This window comes from Aptenodytes forsteri, unplaced genomic scaffold, assembly GCF_000699145.1.
Source record: "Aptenodytes forsteri isolate BGI_AS27 unplaced genomic scaffold, ASM69914v1 Scaffold66, whole genome shotgun sequence".
Taxonomy (NCBI): domain Eukaryota; kingdom Metazoa; phylum Chordata; class Aves; order Sphenisciformes; family Spheniscidae; genus Aptenodytes; species Aptenodytes forsteri.
In genome coordinates this window covers 2,012,060-2,031,004 of record NW_008795131.1, presented here as the reverse complement: position 1 = coordinate 2,031,004, position 18,945 = coordinate 2,012,060, and the positions used below count along the sequence as shown (strand labels likewise).

General features: G+C 45.5%; 2 protein-coding genes across 2 annotated transcripts in view; one reads left to right on the top strand and one right to left on the bottom strand.

The window, feature by feature from the left end:
- Nucleotides 1–18,043, bottom strand: part of VPS53 (VPS53, GARP complex subunit) — a 71,335-nt gene extending 53,292 nt beyond the window's left edge. Inside the window, exons 1-4 of the mRNA XM_009278339.2 lie at nucleotides 17,966–18,043; nucleotides 16,481–16,561; nucleotides 15,315–15,364; nucleotides 14,430–14,496 (exon numbers count right to left, since the gene is read on the bottom strand). Of these exons, the coding sequence (XP_009276614.1) occupies nucleotides 14,430–14,496; nucleotides 15,315–15,364; nucleotides 16,481–16,561; nucleotides 17,966–18,043 (276 nt within the window). The remainder of the gene's footprint in view (nucleotides 1–14,429; nucleotides 14,497–15,314; nucleotides 15,365–16,480; nucleotides 16,562–17,965) is intronic.
- Nucleotides 18,044–18,197: 154 nt separating this feature from the next.
- Nucleotides 18,198–18,945, top strand: part of FAM57A (family with sequence similarity 57 member A) — a 6,064-nt gene continuing 5,316 nt past the window's right edge. Inside the window, exons 1-2 of the mRNA XM_009278338.1 lie at nucleotides 18,198–18,213; nucleotides 18,672–18,753. Coding sequence (XP_009276613.1) covers nucleotides 18,198–18,213; nucleotides 18,672–18,753 — 98 coding nt within the window. The remainder of the gene's footprint in view (nucleotides 18,214–18,671; nucleotides 18,754–18,945) is intronic.

Below are 18,945 nucleotides of genomic sequence, written 5' to 3'. Positions count from 1 at the left end.
CCATCCCTGGAAGTGTTCAAGGCCAGGCTGGATGGGGCTTTGAGCAACCTGGTCTAGCGGAAGGTGTCCCTGCCCACGGCAGGGGGGGTGGGAATAGGGGGGCTTTAAGGGCCCTTCCCACCCAAACTGTTCTATGATTCTATGATCAGCTGTAAGGAGCCTGGGGAGGTCCTACACACCATGCAGCACAACAGAGCAATGAAGACACGCAGCAGGACCACCCCAAATTCCCAACTAGCCGTATGCTTCTTAGACACATCTCTGATCCCATTCCCCTCTGCAGGGTTAATTTTTCAAACCCAAACTGTTCTATGATTCTATGATCAGCTGTAAGGAGCCTGGGGAGGTCCTACACACCATGCAGCACAACAGAGCAATGAAGACACGCAGCAGGACCACCCCAAATTCCCAACTAGCCGTATGCTTCTTAGACACATCTCTGATCCCATTCCCCTCTGCAGGGTTAATTTTTCAGATGCAGAAATATGCTCAGACAATAGCCACAGCAGCTCTTCTTAGCATGGCTGCCAAGGCAAACTCTAAGACTTCCAGCCATCCGGCGCAATCCTTTCACTTGGCGGTGGCATCCCTAACCTGCTCTCCAAGGAAGAGAGCATTGAGTTGCTATTTTGAGCATCAATACGCAGCTCAAAGCCATTTGTTCTTGACAGCCTTCAGCAACCAAGTTCAGAGTAAACAATATCGTCAGTGAGGACTTCCATCTCAGGTCTTACAGGTTTTACATCAAAATCCTTATCCACAAAGGGAAAACTGTCTTATCTGTTTTCCTCATGAGACACAATATCATCTACTTGAATATAGGGACCTTTTCCAAAGTTACTGCCCATAATTTATCCTCAGATAATAGCCCAAACCAGGCCCCAAAGAGGATTTCTAGCTGCCCACGTAACAGCAGTTTCTCTTTTTGTTCACTGTTAAGAAACCACACTCAATCTATTTCTCTAACAGGTCATGGTGCTATTTAATAATATAGTGACAAAAACCAGCAGAGACTACTTACAGGAAACTAGTTTACACCTGAAGAACATATTCCTGCTGCTCACTGCTCTGCGCTCGGTGAAAACCAGCACACGCAGCAGTGGGCAAACTCCCCCTCTAAAAACTGCCCCTGGAACACCGACCAAAGTAAAATGGGATTTTGTTCTCGTACACTTAAAACTGCCAAAAATGAGGTGAACTTGTGTCACCACCTGGTCCTGACACTTGTAGTTTTTACCTCCTTACAGACTCTGGAAAAACACAAATGAGACAACATGTGCTCTGCCCCCGTCTGATGAATTAAAAAACTGTGGTCTCCCACTGCTGTGAAAAATAACATGGCTGGGATGTGGGGGAGAGACCGAACAGCAGCTGCCATTCTGTTCGAGTTCTGTATCGCATCTCTTAGAGAAGGGGATACGTTTCCATAACTATTAAAAAAAAAAAAGAAAACACCCACAGAGAACTCAACAGCAAACTTAACAGACTTGAGTAAACCAGAATTGCTCATAAACACTTGTTTCATTTCTTAAAACTCGCTTTCAAATATTTGCTTAGCCATTAAGACATAAATCTTTAGCTACTCTCCTAAAAAAGAGCTGCATATTCCTTATTTGAGCCAGAACACACTAATTCATCAACATGTTTGGCTTTTATATAATTTACATTTAGAGATGAAAACATTTCTTCAAACATATGTAAGATTTGCTGAAAGTAACACTATGTGAAAATCTGTATTTTTAAGTCAGGAGAGCACTGTCAGGTAGATCTGATGGGAAGTTCAGAACCGAATTAAAGGTGATACTTCTTGCACAAAGTCTACAATTAAACTTTCTTACGGTTCTTAAGAAACCCATGAAACCTTTTTGGCTGTAACATGCCAACTGCAGCATCTGAAAGTAAAATATTACATGTAGAGGAAGGAAATAAATAAAACTAATAATGGAAAAACACCACCTTCCTGGTCACTGTAAAGACAGAGTAAAGCAAAGAGCAAAACCAATGAAATACAAACACCAATTTTAAGAAAACGCCTCATATTTGATAAATGGTGTTCATTATTAAGGGATAAGAAACTCACACCTAGGGCATAAAAGTAGGTCTAATTGTTGAAGGTGTAATATAGAAGTTTATTGATGTATGTAACGATTATTCTTTCACCTGTAAAAGACGAGAGGGGAAACCACAGCCATGTTAAAGGCTACACTGTATATTGGAGAAAATGCATTTCCTTCACGCTCTGCTCCCTTTAAGACAGTGAATCATGAATTTTAAAAGCATTTTCTTACTGCTTTTGTTATTTTATTAATAGCAGGTTTATTTTGGACAGAAATTCTAAAACAAAAACAATATCAAGAGAATAGGAATCGCTCTTATTCCAGCCTAACTGGTTTACATGACGAACGACATCCAGTAATCTTACATCTGTGGCTTGCTTGACGCAGGGTTCACCTTGCATTACTCATTTATCGGTTTCCTCATTAGTGCAACTGGGGAACATGTAAATGTAGGCACCCCCAAATGGCATACAAAAGTTATTGTGTTTCCTTTCCTAAAACAGCAGTTCATTGCAGGGGCAGAGGACCACGAATAAATAAAGAGACTGGATACATAATCTGTTGTGGTTATTTGAAACAAGGATGTTGAAATTAAGGTTGCAATGTACTGGAAAAACACCATATGACTCTAATCAACAACTGAGCCTGCAAGCTACAATTAACCCATCAGCACTATTTATTAAACTTTATGCAACCTCTGAGGTCCCCGAACATCAGGCACTAGTTGAGAAATATGGCACGGATAGGGCTCGACTGCCCGAGAGAGGCAGAGCCATCGGTCAGCAGTGTCTGACCGGCAGCCACGGCTACTTAGAGGCTTTTCCAGTAATGTTTGTCCCTGGGGTACCCCAGCAGCTCTGACAACAGTAAATTTAGCAAAGAGGGCAGGACCAGCAACAGAATAAGAGATTCTAGACAGAGCGCTCAATACAAGACAGGCTTCGGTTACGTATCACTTTCTTCCTTCTCCTCCAGTGTAGTGCGTCTGATCCTCTGCCCCGGCACAGGTTCAGGAGCACGTCCCGGCTGCACGAGGGAAGCAGGCGATGGCAGGGTGTGATGGCAGGGTGCCTCCGCGGGGCACTGCCCAGCTCCACGCGTAGCACCGGTTAGAACCCCAGCGCCCACAGAAGCAGGGACCCAAAACACAGTTCTTGGCAGGGAACACACAGGGGGATCTTCCAGTTTAAGACCATGATGTATTTTTAGCCACCCCTATTTCTCAGCCTGCCTGTATTTATGCAGAGGAAGCTCCCCTGCTCTTGTGTTTAAAGCAGAGATGAAACGCAGGAGACTGAGAAGCCACATGCGGGAGTTGGAAGACTCAACTCCTTAGCGCACAGCCAGACCCCAGGTAAGCTGGGCAGACAGCGAGCTGCACGGGCTTTCATCAGATTCTCCAAAGCTGGAGGGAAAAAACACAGCACAGGAATCGGCTACACCTCTTCAACCTTCTTCACCTTGAGATGCAACAGGAAAAGAGTCCAAACACACCAGTATAAAACAATAGGAAGCAGAGTTAAACCATGAATCACTAAGAAAAAGACTGCCTAAAAAACAGCTTTACTTGGTGTCCTGGTTTCGTCTGGGATAGAGTTAATTTTCTTCCTAGTAGCTGGTACAGTGCTGTGTTTTGGATTTAGGATGAGAACAATGTTGATAACACCCCGATGTTTTAGTTGTTGCTGAGCAGTGCTGACACTAGTCAAGGACATTTCAGCTTCCCATGCTCCACCGACTGAGCAGGCTGGAGGTGCACAAGAAGCGGGGAGGGGGCACAGCCAGGACGGCTGACCCCAACTGGCCAAAGGGACATTCCATTCCATGGGACGTCATGCTCAGTACATAAACTGGGGAAAGCTGGCCGGGGGGGCCGCTGCTCGGGGACTGGCTGGGCATCGGTCGGTGGGTGGTGAGCAATTGCATTGTGCATCACTTGCTTTGTGTATTATTATTATTACATTATAATTATTGTTATTATTGTTTTATTTCAATTATTAAACTGTTTTTATCTCAACCCACGAGTTTTTCTCACTTCTACTCTTCCAATTCTCTCCCCCATCCCACCGGGGGGGGTAGGGGATGAGCGAGCGGCTGGGTGGTGCTCAGTTGCCGACTGAGGTTAAACCACGACACTTGGCATTATCCCAAGCAACTTTCAAGGTCAGCCTGCACATCATCACTTGTGTCACCTTTTTACATGAGATCTTGCAAGCAGCAAAAGGAGGAAAGAAACTAACCCAAGTGAGAGGTGGGACAAGACCACATCTAATTCATTACATTTTGAAGTGACGCATCCTTTAAAAAGCGATTTACAGTACCAGACTGACATTAACACGCACAGAAACAGCACTAGCAACAATACTCAAGCAAAAAAACCAGTTCAGTGAATTACAGTCAGTCTCTCCGAATCCCCACAGCCGCTGCAGACGGACAGAGCCTCCTCCTCCTCCCCCTCCCAGCCTAGGTCGGCCCTGTCACATCACTCCCATCAGTCAGCGGTGTCTCATTAGTGGGTGTGTTGATTTCTAAATACCTCTTTATTCATCCTGCCAGGACTCTTGTGCAAGCAAATACTGAAGTACTAGGAAATACGCAAACAGGAATTAAGAGAGGCCTGTGTGTTACTACAAAACGTCGCTTAACTGGGGAAAAAGCAAATTTTCAGAGGAAGTTTGCTTGCTTGGGAAACCCTGAGCTTGGGGACTAACTGAATTAACACTGTTCTGTCCCCAGTAATGGTTGAAATACCTCGATAGTTTCCATATGCTCACTGGTGTTGTGCTAGAAACGTGCTAGTTTTATTTGAATCTAGCCAATATGTTTTGCAATTGGATGTTATTACTCACATCAGAAAGCTGCCCTCTACTAAGCATTTTATAGACACTTGACACATCTGCCAAATTCACAGCATCCAAATGTATTTTTAATGTTACAAATTGGGCTGTGGTCAGGATGCTGAGAATTTAACGCTCCTGGATCGGTCCCCACTCTTGAATACAGAGCGTTAATGCTTCTTTCATTTGCCGCCACACTTACAACCCAGATCAATGAAAATCTAGACCACGACTAAAAATAAGTTCCCATCCCCAATTCTCCAAGGAGTCTCAGCTGCAGAGATTTCAAAGAAACCCTTGCACACTGTGACCAGCCTAACAATTTCTGCCACTAAAACCTCATACAAATGAGTCCCTCCAGATTGAGAAAGGGTGGAAATATACTTTGATTCTCAGTCTGATTTCATTTTAGAGAAAACTCTGAAGTTTTACAGCTAGGGATAAACCGCTGCAGCTGAAGCCAAGAGGGCTTGCCGGTCAGAGCAGAGCAACATCGCACCGCAGCTGTGCCAGCTAATTTCCCTGAGCAGACAAACCTGAAGGGCTCATCACACTTGGTTTTGATTTTAGCAGATTTCTACCCTAGGAGTTCATCAAATACTACATAACTACTACAATTGTCACTAAAGAAGAGAGTTTTCTGTCATCAGCTCCAGTGCTAACCACTAAGGCTGCACAGGACACTTTAAATCCACAAAGCAGATTATGTCCAACACTGCACCAAGCTTAAAATTGCTACTATTGCCCCTTCACTTAAGCCCCCAAATCATGCTTAGAAATCAAACCCCACGTTCTGAATAGCTGCACAAACACTGACAGACACAGAGGGTGAAGCAAGAGGCAATTTCCAGGTTTGCTGGTTGAAACCTTGCAGCTTAACTCCCGAACTGCACTCCTGTGCTAGTCCAACACCCTTCTGAGGTGTCATTTTTTATTGCATTGCCCAGCCCTGCACACTGGTGCCTGCACCATGAAGAAAGGTGGTGATGTGCTGTAAGTGACAATGGTTTTAGCGGCCTTGCTGCCTTTAAGCAAGCCTTCAGCTTCATCACGCTCTGACTTCATGGTGGGTTACTACAGCTTCATCACGAGGCTCTATGTTGGCAGGTGAACAGCCACAGCCTTCCCCCACGCACAGCCCAGGAAAAAAAGCCAGGAAAAACTCCCCCGTGCAGGCACTTATTATTTCCCTTATCACTCTTCTTTATTTCAGAATAGCAAAGCTGTGAGTCTCTGCCCTTCAATCCTTTCTGTCACGCTCTGACTTCATGGTGGGTTACTACAGCTTCATCACGAGGCTCTATGTTGGCAGGTGAACAGCCACAGCCTTCCCCCACGCACAGCCCAGGAAAAAAAGCCAGGAAAAACTCCCCCGTGCAGGCACTTATTATTTCCCTTATCACTCTTCTTTATTTCAGAATAGCAAAGCTGTGAGTCTCTGCCCTTCACATCCTGTTTATACCCTGACTGCAGCTGTTTACTGCACCTCCCTGTGCCCATGACACACCTCATCTTGCAGGGCCTCTCCTCCAGCACCGAATAACTGACTGCCCTTGGCTGCTGGAGGCAGTGACGCACACCCGCTCCTTCACTCACCCTCCGCTCCAGCACCGAGCCGCCTGTTTTTGTTGATTGGGAGTGCTGCACACTAAATTTGCCTGGGAAGTCTGTAAATGACCGAGGGATTCCAGTCGATTTGTCTGCTGATGAGTTTGCATACCGCAGGCGGCGTTTCGGTCGTATTTGCAGTATCAGAGCCACGCCTGACTTCCATGGAGGGCAAGTTTAGCAACCACTCGAGCTGCATCAGATTTTGCAAGATGAATTCATGTTCAGGTTGAGCCCTTAGAGGCAAAACATAGGTGGGGGAATGGACAATCATACCATGAACCCTACAAGTAGGGATTTCTAAGTGGAAATGCTAACAGTTCACCTGCCGTAAGCACAGAGGTAGCACAGCTGGAATAAACATTACCACACACCGAAAATGTAAGACAAAAAAAAAAAAGAGAAAGAAAAGAAAAAAAAAAAAGAGATCCACAGTAAGAAAAAAAAAAATCTCCTGCCTGTTGTCAGGATTTCTATTTTCAGGCTGGGCTTCCCGCTTTGCTGGCACCAAAACCAAACAGCACTGGCTGTGGAACAGCCCGGTCTTACTTTGCAGCTTGCACTGCCTTCAACACCACCAGCAAGAAAGCGTGCCTTTTGCCAGCACAAAACACGACCCGGTTTGCAGCCTCAGGCTGCAGGACAGCGACAGGGTACATTCCCCACCTTTCCATACAGAAGCAGAAGGCAAGGTCAAGCTCAGATTCGCTTCTGCCCTGAACCAGGCTTTGCAGCAGATGGCAAAAGTTATGCCTGACCTCTTCATACAGTTGCAGATGCCAGTTTTCATGGCCAGTAGCCAGAAGGATAATAAACAGCACTATTTCTTCTTGGCATGCCATTCACCTGAAACCCTTTTCAATAAACATGTTCTAGGCTAGAAAAAGCTCACTGTGTCTCTTAGATGGGAAGGACATTGTCCAACTGTCATAATTCACTAGGGAAATGACTCTAAATGAAACTCACTTTTGATTTATTTTGGCAGCTCAACTTCTGTTTATTATTCACTGGTTACAAAAGAGTGTTATGGGACTTAAATCACTCGACTGGAGTCTTACAGAATCTGTGGCATGACCTTTTTTTAAATATATAAAATAACACAGCTTAGGACACAATATTTAACCCCCATCCATTCACCATCTTAAAACGTATTGAAATCCACACTAGTCTGTTCATATTTCAGAATAATGACCCATTCATCAAAAAAACAGGAGATAAAGCTTAGCCGTGCAGGAGAGAATTAATACAATTGAAAGATGGTGCCTACAACATCAGGGGTTGTGACACAAAAAAGCCCCCAAATATTTTCTAGACTTAGGTTTAATTAGTTATTAAGAGCTTACGGTGATTTTCCCCATCTGCTCTTAAGGCTCAGGCAAAGGCAGTCAGTGCTGCCCCAGCAGCAGAGGCACCAACCACGTGAGCTGAACCTGGGCACTGGGGCCAAGGAAGCAGCGCGCAATCCGATGTCTGGAAGTCAGCGTACATTTAAATAAATAAAAAAATGAAATAAAAGTGCCTACGGTAGGAGATCTGAAAGCACTGACTAGTTTAGCGTGAAACACTAAACTGCAGTCAAAAAAGGCAGCTCCACACAAACAGGTGGAGGTAAGGAGAGGCTGAAGCAACGGTGCTGCTTATTAAGCACGTTTATGCAAACGGTGCACAAAACGACCTCCCTGCTTGCCAGGCTGACACTGCCTGTAACCCAGCACTCGCAGAGCTGAGGAGAGGACAAGCCGCTGACTCCAGTGACACCATCCGCCAGCTGCCCTGTAGCTCAGGACACGGCTAGCTAAACGGGCACTCGAGTAGCCAGGATGACCCCATCAGCAGGGGAGTACCATACTCCCCACTGCTCTCTGCCACATGCAGCACCCGCATCACTCTCTTCTTCTGCTCACCGTCCATCTTCATCTCTTTCTTCCTCCCTGTATTGATTCTGCAAAGTGTTTCCTGATCTCTATTTAAAAAAAAAGTATTTCACATACTTCCATCTATGACATTGTCAAACCCAATAACCTGTGGACATTCTTCTACGCCAGACACATCCTCCTCCTTCCACAGGCTTAAACACTGCCAGCCACCGCAGCGCACACGCAGGGCAGGGCAGGCAGTCTGAGCCTCCCCACAGCTGAAGAGCTGAGGCGTTTATTTTTACATGCAAGGAGAAAGGACAGCACTGGTTACCAAAGGATGGGATGGCTAATTGAACTGTCAACTGCTGTGCTGGGTTCAGGCCGGACAGCAAGAATATATTTGTATTCTTTAACCACAGCAGCTGCCATCTCATTTCTTGCACTGCTGTAGTTATTAAAAAAAAAAAAAAAAATTACTGTTCTCATGGAGCGAAGAAGCAGGAGCCAACCAAAGCAATCCAAGTTATCAACCAGCATCCTCAGCCATGGGAAACATGCAAGGCTTTTCCCAGCCCAGAAAACATCCCTTTTCTCTCCTCATTAACACTTAACTTTGTTCTAGCACTAATTGAGCCAGACCTTAATATAGTAGGAGATATAAGCAATAAACCAATCTTTTCTTTAAAACACAGTCTTTACTCATCCAATTTCAGTCATTTACTTTATGCGCGTGTGCACACAGGGGAGGAAGGGAAAGACGGACCAGAGATAACAGAAAGAAGTATTTTTTTTAGATTCAAACTATAAAGCCACCAATCTTGGGATTCCTCTTGAATTCTTGATTCCTTCAGAGAGAGATTTTGTACGAAGCTGCCTCACCTTTACTGACCCGGGCACCCACGTCCTGGTTGCACAGATACTGTCAAGGGTTAAACCAGACTGCAAACGCAGAGGCTACTTTATTACAAGGACAAAAGCCTGATAGGTGAAGCAGCTTCGGCCAAACCACCAGTAACGGCATGTCAGCAACTGTCAAAAAAATTACAGCCAGTCCACGCAGAAGGTTTAGCAATAAACACAACTAAAGAGTGACAAATAAAAACTTACGGAGTGTGTTAAACACTCAGTGGAAAAAATCTATGGGAACTTTTTCTACTCTACCCTAAGGCAGAGGGGAAATTATGCCACAACTGGACTGCAGCTCTTAGCAAGGTCAGCCCAGACTCCAGTTCAGCAGCAGCTCGGAGAAAAACGTTACAGAGGAAAAATCGGATAGCACTGGCTCCCCAGAAACTGCAGGCGCAGCTTGAACCGCATATAGTTACAACTGAACCACGGCAGCTCCTGCATTCCCAGCCTCTCCCAAGGCATCCGAAATAGACCAAGTCTGGGACTCCCAAGGAAAATTCTGTTACGCCCTGCAGAGGAATGTTCCACCCACAACTGTTGTTTCCTCCCATAAAAGGATCATTAGCGAGATAATTTCTGAAGTTCATGGTATTGTCTACAGATTTTACTGAAATATCACACCAGGAAGGGGAAGCCAAATGAGCCAGACTATTTTAAGGCTTCTGCATTTGGAGGAAATTCTAGGGCAAAATTTCAAAAAGGCAGATGCTTTGAACTGGGAAACATTACGCTTTATGGAGAAGGGAGCATTCCTGTCTTTAGAGCTGCTTAAATAACTCTTTTGGGGCCACATCTATTTGATTGACTTTATTTTTAGATTTAGAATCTGCTTTTTCAGACACCTAAATACTATTTTATGTGAACACGTGTATGTGATCAAGACTATTTGGGAAACAGTTTAAAAGTTAAAGACTGACTATAAAAAGCTACTCTTACATACTTCTCATACCTACAGTTCACCTCGAAGACCCGGCTCAATCATCTCGGCACCCAGGTGGAGCACAGAAGCGTTATCCCCATCAGTACCACTGTCACATTACCAGCCAGACGGGACAGGAGACCCGATCACAAGGGAGTTCAGTGGCTGGATCTGCAATTAGGATTTTGAACTTGCTATCCCTAAGGTCTCCTTTTGCTTAAGGAGCATGGAGAGCACATTCCCATAGCTGCATACCACGTATTCCCCACTGGGTCTGACTGGGATTTGGATTGCTCTAACTGGGAGAATAACATGCAGCACTATTCAGACATGTCTCTGCTGGCAGCACTCCCTCACCATCAGCGATCAGCAAAATGTAACCCTGGTCTCAAAAACAAGACTGGGCTCCCCTCTCCTGGATGGCTGCAAAGGCGCAGCTCTCAACAAGGCTCAGTAAAGCAGCACTGCTCCTCCACGCGACAGGGAAAGCTGCTTTGCCGGGCTCAGCTGGTAAACGACCCCTTCCCCAAAGAGAAAGCAAGCTGTTAAAGGCTAAATACCCTTAGTTTGTCTTCTAGGAACCTGCCTGGTATCACCGGTCTCCAAACACGCTACCAAAAAAAGAGATTAGATAGGTTGATGGCAGGTCCCAGTGATCTGGGCAGCACTTGAACCAACGGCCTACACGAGATTCCCAACCCCATGTTTGGCAGTTAAGGCTGACGGGAGATGGAAAAGCCAAAGGCGAGCTTCCTGAATCAGCTTCTGCACCCACGGCACACGGTGCTCCCTCACCTGCAAGGGCAGCAGGGATGGCAACCGCTCGGGTGTGCAGCTCTGCCTCCCCACCCAAACCCGAGGCAGGCAGGGCACAGCTAACACGGACGACTGAGAGCAGAGGCTCAGCAGGGAAACCCCTCCTGGCTTGCTTTGACTTAAACAAGAACTTTTTTTCTTCTACCGCTGCATCTGAGGTTTATGTTTCCTTTGGAAGGAAGTCAGAGATTGAAAGGATGTTTATGAAAACTATTATTTACTCTCCAGACGGCTCCTCTAGCTGTGATACCACGCGGTCAGGCAATTCTGGCAAATGCTGATTACAGTTTGCATCGTGAGTTGTTAAGAGAGAACGTGACTGAAGATAAGAGGCTTTTGCAAAACACCTTCCAGGTCCAATCTTGCAATAAATACACAAGATCCTGAGCTCCCACTGAAATTCAAGCAGCTGCCACATCAGCGTTCATATGCATTTTTATTTACAGCACGCACTTTCAAGAACACGACGGATTGCACCGTTCTCAGTGTGTCAAGGGATGGAAATACGTCAAAAGACAGGAATGGCTTTTTCAAAAGCTACTCTGCTGCAAGTACTGCGTACTACAGGCTATAGACAACTCACATGGTAAGAAAGAGTTATAAACGGGAAAAGGTACCTGAAGGTTAAACTTTTCACTGTGGCTGGTTTTAAGCTTTGTTTCAAACCTATTGCGAAAGCTGGTTGCCAACTGTTTCTTGATTAAATCAAGGGTGGTTTGCAGTTGTGGTTAATATGATAAAATGCAATAACGATCTTCAGCCTGGGCCTCACAGGATAACGCTACCTATCCATGTGTGTGTGCTTCAATCACATTTTGCAGGGAAATATTGGTCTTGAGGGTACAAATTCCCTACAAATTTAGTAAGAATAGAAGATCAGCAGAAAAAAGAAACTAATTTTATTGTGGGACCAAACTACTACCAGAAAAGGTAAATAACGAAAAAAGCCCCTTTCAGTAGCACTGACTCCCTTCCTAGCAGAGCAGACTTGTCTTAAAGGCACCTTGCTTTCAGTTGTTTCAAAACAATTTCTTACCATACACTGGAAAGTGAAACCCTTCCTCTCCAAGTGGGAGAAGCCAGGCCTCTTGCTCTATAAAAACTTGACATTTCTAAGCGTCCTTGATTCCACTGAGAATATGCTGGTAAAACAAAGGCACCCTTCAGCACAGGAACAGGCGGCTGAAGCTGAAAAGCAAGGTTTTCGTCCCCACAATCGGGTATCAACAGGGTGGTCACGTGAAAAAGCCTGCCTCGCTCCCCCAGCTAGCACACAGGATAAACTACTCAGAGAAAGTAGCGCAGGGGGTGACAGGAACAGCAAATGTTTCTTCTAGGTTTCCTCTGTCTGGTTCTGGAGAGACAAATATAATCTCAAACTGAAATGCAATTCAAGCATTCCCCAGGACTGTGAGATGACCTCTTCCTCTGCGGGTCCCTCTGGCCAGCTAACATGCAAGGCCTGAGCTTGCTGATGCTCCTTTACTGCTTTAAACTTCAAGACCCAGCCAAGTCCTGCCACTCTAACAGTCTGGTTCCAGCAATTCACATACGAAATGCACGTACACGTGTGAAATGGTGGACTTGGATTAGACACGCAGAATGAAAAAGCTCGCAGCATTTCAGATTCAAACAATTTTTCTAACCAGAGAGCTAACACTTACAATAATTGAATCGTTTCAGTATTTGTTAGGATCTCTTAAAGTAAGAAACAACTGTTACGCTTCTGGGAGACTGGCCTTAGCCCATGCAGTCTGTGCAGCTGCAAGCTCTGGTGTCTGTCTTAAAGTCTGCTTCTACCTTGCAAAGCAGCAAAGTGAGGGAAAACAGGAAAATTCACAGCTAAATACAGGAATATTTGTGATTAACTGCAGCTCCAGGCCACCTGAAAGATGCCCTGCACAGACACGCCACATACACATGCACGTTTGAAGGTTTTTACTTGGACAGGAGTTTAATTGGTTCCTGTACAACCAAACTAAACGAAGGGCTGCACAGACAGATCTGCCTCCCCAGTACTTCAGAGCAGGATACCGTCCAAGTCCGTCTGTACATGCTTTGGAGAACTTCAAAGGGATTAAAGAGTGAGAAAGCACAGACATAAGGCAAAGCTCTAAACAAAGCTTGCCGAATCTCCGTAGCACAGAGGCTCTTTTGTTACCCTGCAAGCACAGCTGACCTCGGCACTGCTTTTGTTCATCTCTCACCACGTTCATCCTTTGGACCTGCAAGTCCTGAGGCACTCCGGGCAATTTTCACCCACAGCTCTTCTCGATCCCACTTTTTTGTGGTCTTCTCTGAATTTGTCACCTCGACTGGGCCCAAAAGGTTACAACAGCACCAGCTTTCCAATCATACCCAAACTCTCCAAGTACTGCACTAGTTTCCACTCCCTCCTCAATTTCTGTAAATGCCTCCCCACTTGATTTCTTGTCTCATCCCTGCACAGTGATTACAGGCAGCACCACTCCTAGGTATGCCACATCCCAAGCACATCCCCAGTTTATTAAACTGCTATTAGCAGTACTCAGGCAATCATGCAAGCATTAAACTAGTTCTGCTAGGAGAGGTAAGCATCTCACGTTTTTTTGAAAGCAATACAAAGGCACAGATAAGTTAAGTAATTCACTCAAGGCCACGGACTCTGTGGCAGAGGGAGGATTAGAAATATACACCAATGGCTACTGCAGCAAGAAGTGGAAAATACAGCCAGCCATGCTGGTGAGGCAACGACTACCCCATCCCAGCAAACTAGTCTTAAATCTGGTACTAAAAAGATGAGTCAGTGTTGACACTGAGGAAAGCAGCATGACTGACGATTCAAGGCATTAACGTTCCCGGCTTAAAACAGAACAGACCCAGGAAATACAGCAGCACTGGGTGATACCTCAAAATCAGACAACACGAGGACCAAGCTCAGTGTTCACAAACACTGCAGCCATGGCTGTGCTGTTCAATACCGTACTCCGAGCAAAAGACAAGTGAAAACCTGATAGCTGAGTAAGACATGCAAGATGAACTGGCAGTCAGTCATCAGGCTTAGTCACTAGCAACTCAGGATACTTCAGCAAACAACCTAGTTAAAAGGCTAAATAGCCTTTTATTGATCTTTACTCAGTAGCAAATCTGCTTGTACCTATTTAATGCTGTTCGTTTTATCATTAGCTCCAGAGTGACACAACTGCAAGCCTCCTGGTTTTGCTTCTGATTTTTAAATCAATTTCTCATTCACTTCCCTTTGGAGGGTGATCGGAACGCAGGCTAGAACAGATGTTCAGTGAGCAGCTCGCAAAGTCATTACTGTAAGAGGCAGCAGAAACACCTCCCTAACAATGAGAGCAGGTTTCTGCCTGCCAGGGCCATTCCTCAATTTAGCATTTCAAGATGAGAACCCTCGGCATTACCGGAGATGAGATGCACATACCTGCCTGCCATCTTGTCCCACGTTGGTCTGTCCTCTCACTACAGTTCGAATGTTGTCATCCAACCTCCTGGAGAAAAGAATCTATAATGTCAAACTCATTCTCTATGTGCCTGATCCAAACAATTGTGGGAACCTTGAGCTACAGAACAGATTTAAATTAAAAATTGGTGTTACCAATGCTAAACTTACTTTTTTTTTTTCCTCCCTCTCTGTAGGCCATCACTACCTTACATAATTTAAAACTCCTGTTGCAAAAATAAAAATCCATTTCCTAATTTAATCGGGGCTTCTTGCATTTCTCTTCCGTTAAGCAATACTGTCAGTTTTCCCTTGTCCGTTTTTATTTCCAGTTTCCACATATTAAAGTGCTGTCTCAATCATTTCAGGTCGGTAATGCCAGACTGCACAGCAAATTTATGTATTTCCTGCACACTTATATTTATTTTGTACTTTTAGTACCAACAATGGCAATAAAAAAAATACAAAATGAGGTTTTACAATTGCTATTTTAACCTCACAAACAGAATAAGTTTTCAGCAACCGAATCTTCTGGGTACTTTGTTCTCTCTGCCTTCAGACTGTGCTAAAATTTGGTACTTGTGGATTCTTAGTTCACTGTTTTTTCAAAGCTCTGCTTTGCAACCCATCAGCTAAAATAATCTGAAAGGCACATATTATACAACAGGGGCAAAGTATAAAAAAGAATTATAATTACAGGGAGTCATTTGTGTCTCTGTCCCACTATTGGACTTGAGACTGACCCTATTCATGCCTTTTAAGCAAATTAATTCCTATCGGCTAGAGTGCAAAGGCTGTATCTATGACGCCTCAGTGACAACCAGACTACTCGCCACCTGAGATGCAATGAAATGCAGAAACATTTACCTTATTTTCAGTCTGATTTTGTTCACAACTTCATCGATGTTTGCCAAAGACTACAACATGAAAAAAAACAGAGAGAGGCGAAATGGGGAACCTTTTACTGCGATACACATCAGCTGTGATACCTAACACCTTCTCACACGTGGCACTTTACAAAGAGAAGAGCAATGACTTCGTTTTACAGATGGAGGAACTGAGACACACGGCAACTTAGCGGCTCCTCAGGTCACGTAATGAAGAGCGGCAAAAGACAGAGCAGGCCAGGGTGCAGCCCTGCGGGTCCCAGAGGCTCCCCGCTTCCCACCCAGCCCTGAGCAAGCAGGGTGCCCCGAGCTCTGCCTTGTCAGCAGAACTGCTCCCGAAACGTTGTGGTGACAGTGACCTCCAGTGGACAACGGGGACAGAGCCTTCGCCTTCCCTGGCAGAGACCCTCCTGCAGAGCCCAGACACCCAGCGCATGGGGCGGAGGAGGCCTGGCTGCTGCCGGAGCTGTAGTTGGGGTACTGCAGGGGAAATAGCTCTCCACTACTGGCAAAGGGAAAAAAGCCGAGTCAGCGCCACCAGCAAACTAACTAGAAACAGCTGAAAGCCAAAAAAGCCAGTGCTGCAGAGGATCTTAAACATGGTAAACGTTGGAGCTGCCTCACAACCCAATCTTCAGCTGCAGAAACACCTCCTTTCTGCAATAGCTTAGTCCAAAACTGCCCCTGGGGCTGATTTGGGGAAGACAAAGTACAGATGTGAGCCCATGGCAATCTCGTTCTTTACATCTCAAAAGCAACAATAGGTTTCAAACACGGATGACTCTCTAGTGACGTTTCACAGGCAATACCTGCCTTATTTGGCTGAAACCCCTGAGGATTTACCAATGATTAACAGGCAGCAAATTATGAAATTTACTGCAAGAGAAACCTCTATATAGAGAACTAATTTATTTCTACAGATCAAAGCAGGACTTTTACTGCAGCAAGCACTTTGGGTGGAAAGAAACTACATAATGGCAGTGAACCTCATGAGATGCGAATTTAAGAAGTGATTATTGTTATAGTCTTACTACCTGTGCTACTGTTTAAAAGAAGAGGCTTGGGTACGGGTTTAAACACGCCTTCAGTCACTTACTATCAGGTTACCCCTCACACTGAGAGGGCCGTACTGCGAGCACCACTTACTTGCTCAGTGGGAAAGAGAGTATTAATATACTCCACAGCGTTGAAATCTGCTCTGTCCAGCGGATCTTGGCTGGGAAATACCTGAAGAGAGGGAGGAAAACAAAGACAATCAACAATACATCACCGTTAATTTCTGTAACTTTACACAGTATCTACTACTTTAATTACTTCAGCACCCACTCACGATTGTGTTTCACAGCATTGTCCTAACAAGCGTGCACAGAGAGCGGTCAGGCCTCTGCCCAGGAGTAAAGCAGCTACGTGCTCTGGAGGTCTATGACATTAAAATTCCTGTGGATATCGGCCTGGGTAAACACAGATAACACACACGCGTGCTTCCACATACAGCCCCAGCACGATCGATCACGTGCAAGCAATTCCCGAGACACACGATCCATTAATTATGCATCCCAAACCATGCTGATGCTTTTGCCATTGTCTGGAAATGAAACCTCCTGCTGAGGCATTGCTCTTATCTTTGCCTGGGCTTTGCAAGGCCCCGTGGTGAGAGACGGAGGATTTGCTTTTCACAGCCACGTAATAGGAAACACGATGAATTAAGAAATGGTTGTACAAGTTCTCTGGAGACTTGGGTTTGCCGCTTTCACATGAAAAAGAGGGAGAGAAACAGAATCTGCCGAATGATTCTTCCTACCCACGGGAAAGGGAAAAGAGCAGCTGTGGTGCAAACAGATCTCATCTCTCCTCAGAAGTATCTCAAACAATGCAAACGCAGCTGCCAGGCTTTGCTTTTTGTCCCCACAGACTAAAATACGCTGCGTTCCTTTCTCTGCTACCATATTTGTTCCATGTTTATACAGCCATCAGCTCTGCACTCCATGGTCAAACCCCTGCCTAGCTCACACCGCAGCATCACCTCTGCACGTCACCCTGGTCACATGCAGCATTTACATTGTTTTTACACATTTTGCAGCGTAAAAGCAGTGGTTTTGTGAGACCATTTAAACGAGAGCAACTGCTCCCTGAAATAGGCCTCTTCAGCAGCTTTCCCAAAGCTACTCCTGTGGCCAGGGAGAAGCAGGCAGCAGGTAAATACACATAAGGTCATGCCTGAGTGAGGAAGATGCTCTGACATTAGCCCGTCGTAAGAGCGCAGTTGCAGCATCACAACCAGCCTGTCCTGCTCCGGGCTCACAACTCCTGCAGGTTCAATTAATCCCAAATCTCCACAAGCATTTAAGAGCAGCTGAAGCGAGGGGCAGGATGGAAGATAACGGCTAGTCAGGAACCCCACTCTCAAACTGCAGATAGAGCTCAACGCTGCAGGCAGCCGTACCAGCTAAAGTTGCTACTCCTAGGTCTTTGTCACAACCCATTAACCAGAAATGACCACCCCACGTCTGGTGGAGCACCAGTCTGCGCGCGGCTCCCTACCCCGCTTCAGGCAGAAGTCGGCTGAGCCAGTTCTGCTTATTTAACCAGAACCTGGCAGGTTTTGCCCAAAGCTGATTAAGGAACACTCACAGGATCAACAAGGTCATTGGGTTGGGAAGTGCCAGTGAGGAAGTGACGGAAGGCAGGAGGCAGTGTCATCCTCAACATCTCCCCTTGCCCCAGATGTGAATATCTGCCTACAGCCTCACTAGCTGTTAAAATAACTCGGCCAGGGATACGGTGGATTCTCCATTGCTCGAAAGCTCAAGTCAAGACTGTCTCTACAAGACGTGTTTTACCTTGAAGAGACATTTTGTGCTTGATGAAGCTGTCATCAGGTAACTTTCTTTGGTTGTACAATGTTAGAAACCACACCAGGCTTCTCTGGCTTTCAAACGGACAGGCTCTATAAAGTGCAGAGGATTCTTCTTCTGGACAAGTTCCAGGTTTCCTTTAGAAGCTGGTGTTTAATTTAGCAATTCTCAAGGTTTCAGCAAAAATTACTCAACGGTTTACTGCCAGGTGTGCCAACCCCATGCAAAGATAGAGTATGTAGGGTGTCTCTTTCTTTGGAGCAATAATATTCCAAAGCTGGCACAGCACCCACGGAGAAACCGTGCTACCTTCCTCACCTCCTGGTGCTGGGCTCACTTGAGATGCTGTGCCAGCCACCACAGGTCTGCCCTAATTCTTTGAGGAGAGCCACCAAAAGCGATCCACGAGCCTCAACGTTCAAGAAAGCGAGAAAACTTTTTTGAGTGATACTTTGAGAGACGGCTCCTGTTGCTGTCCACAGACTTCTACTACAAGAAAGAGCTTTTCAGACAGAAGGGTTGGCTGAAGTCAGCGCAAGCTCAGTCACAAGCTCGGACGGACGCGTGATTTCAGCCCGGGTTCTCACGGGCTTTTGCTGGGCTCCAAGTGCCACAAAGGGTTTCGCGGAACATTGAAGGACTTGGACTGGAACGTAATATTGATCGCAAAGGTCAAGCCAAGACATTTAGATTGTCTTGACTTCAAGCGAGTCTCAGACTCCATTAAGATCCTTCCATACGAAGTAACGAGTATTC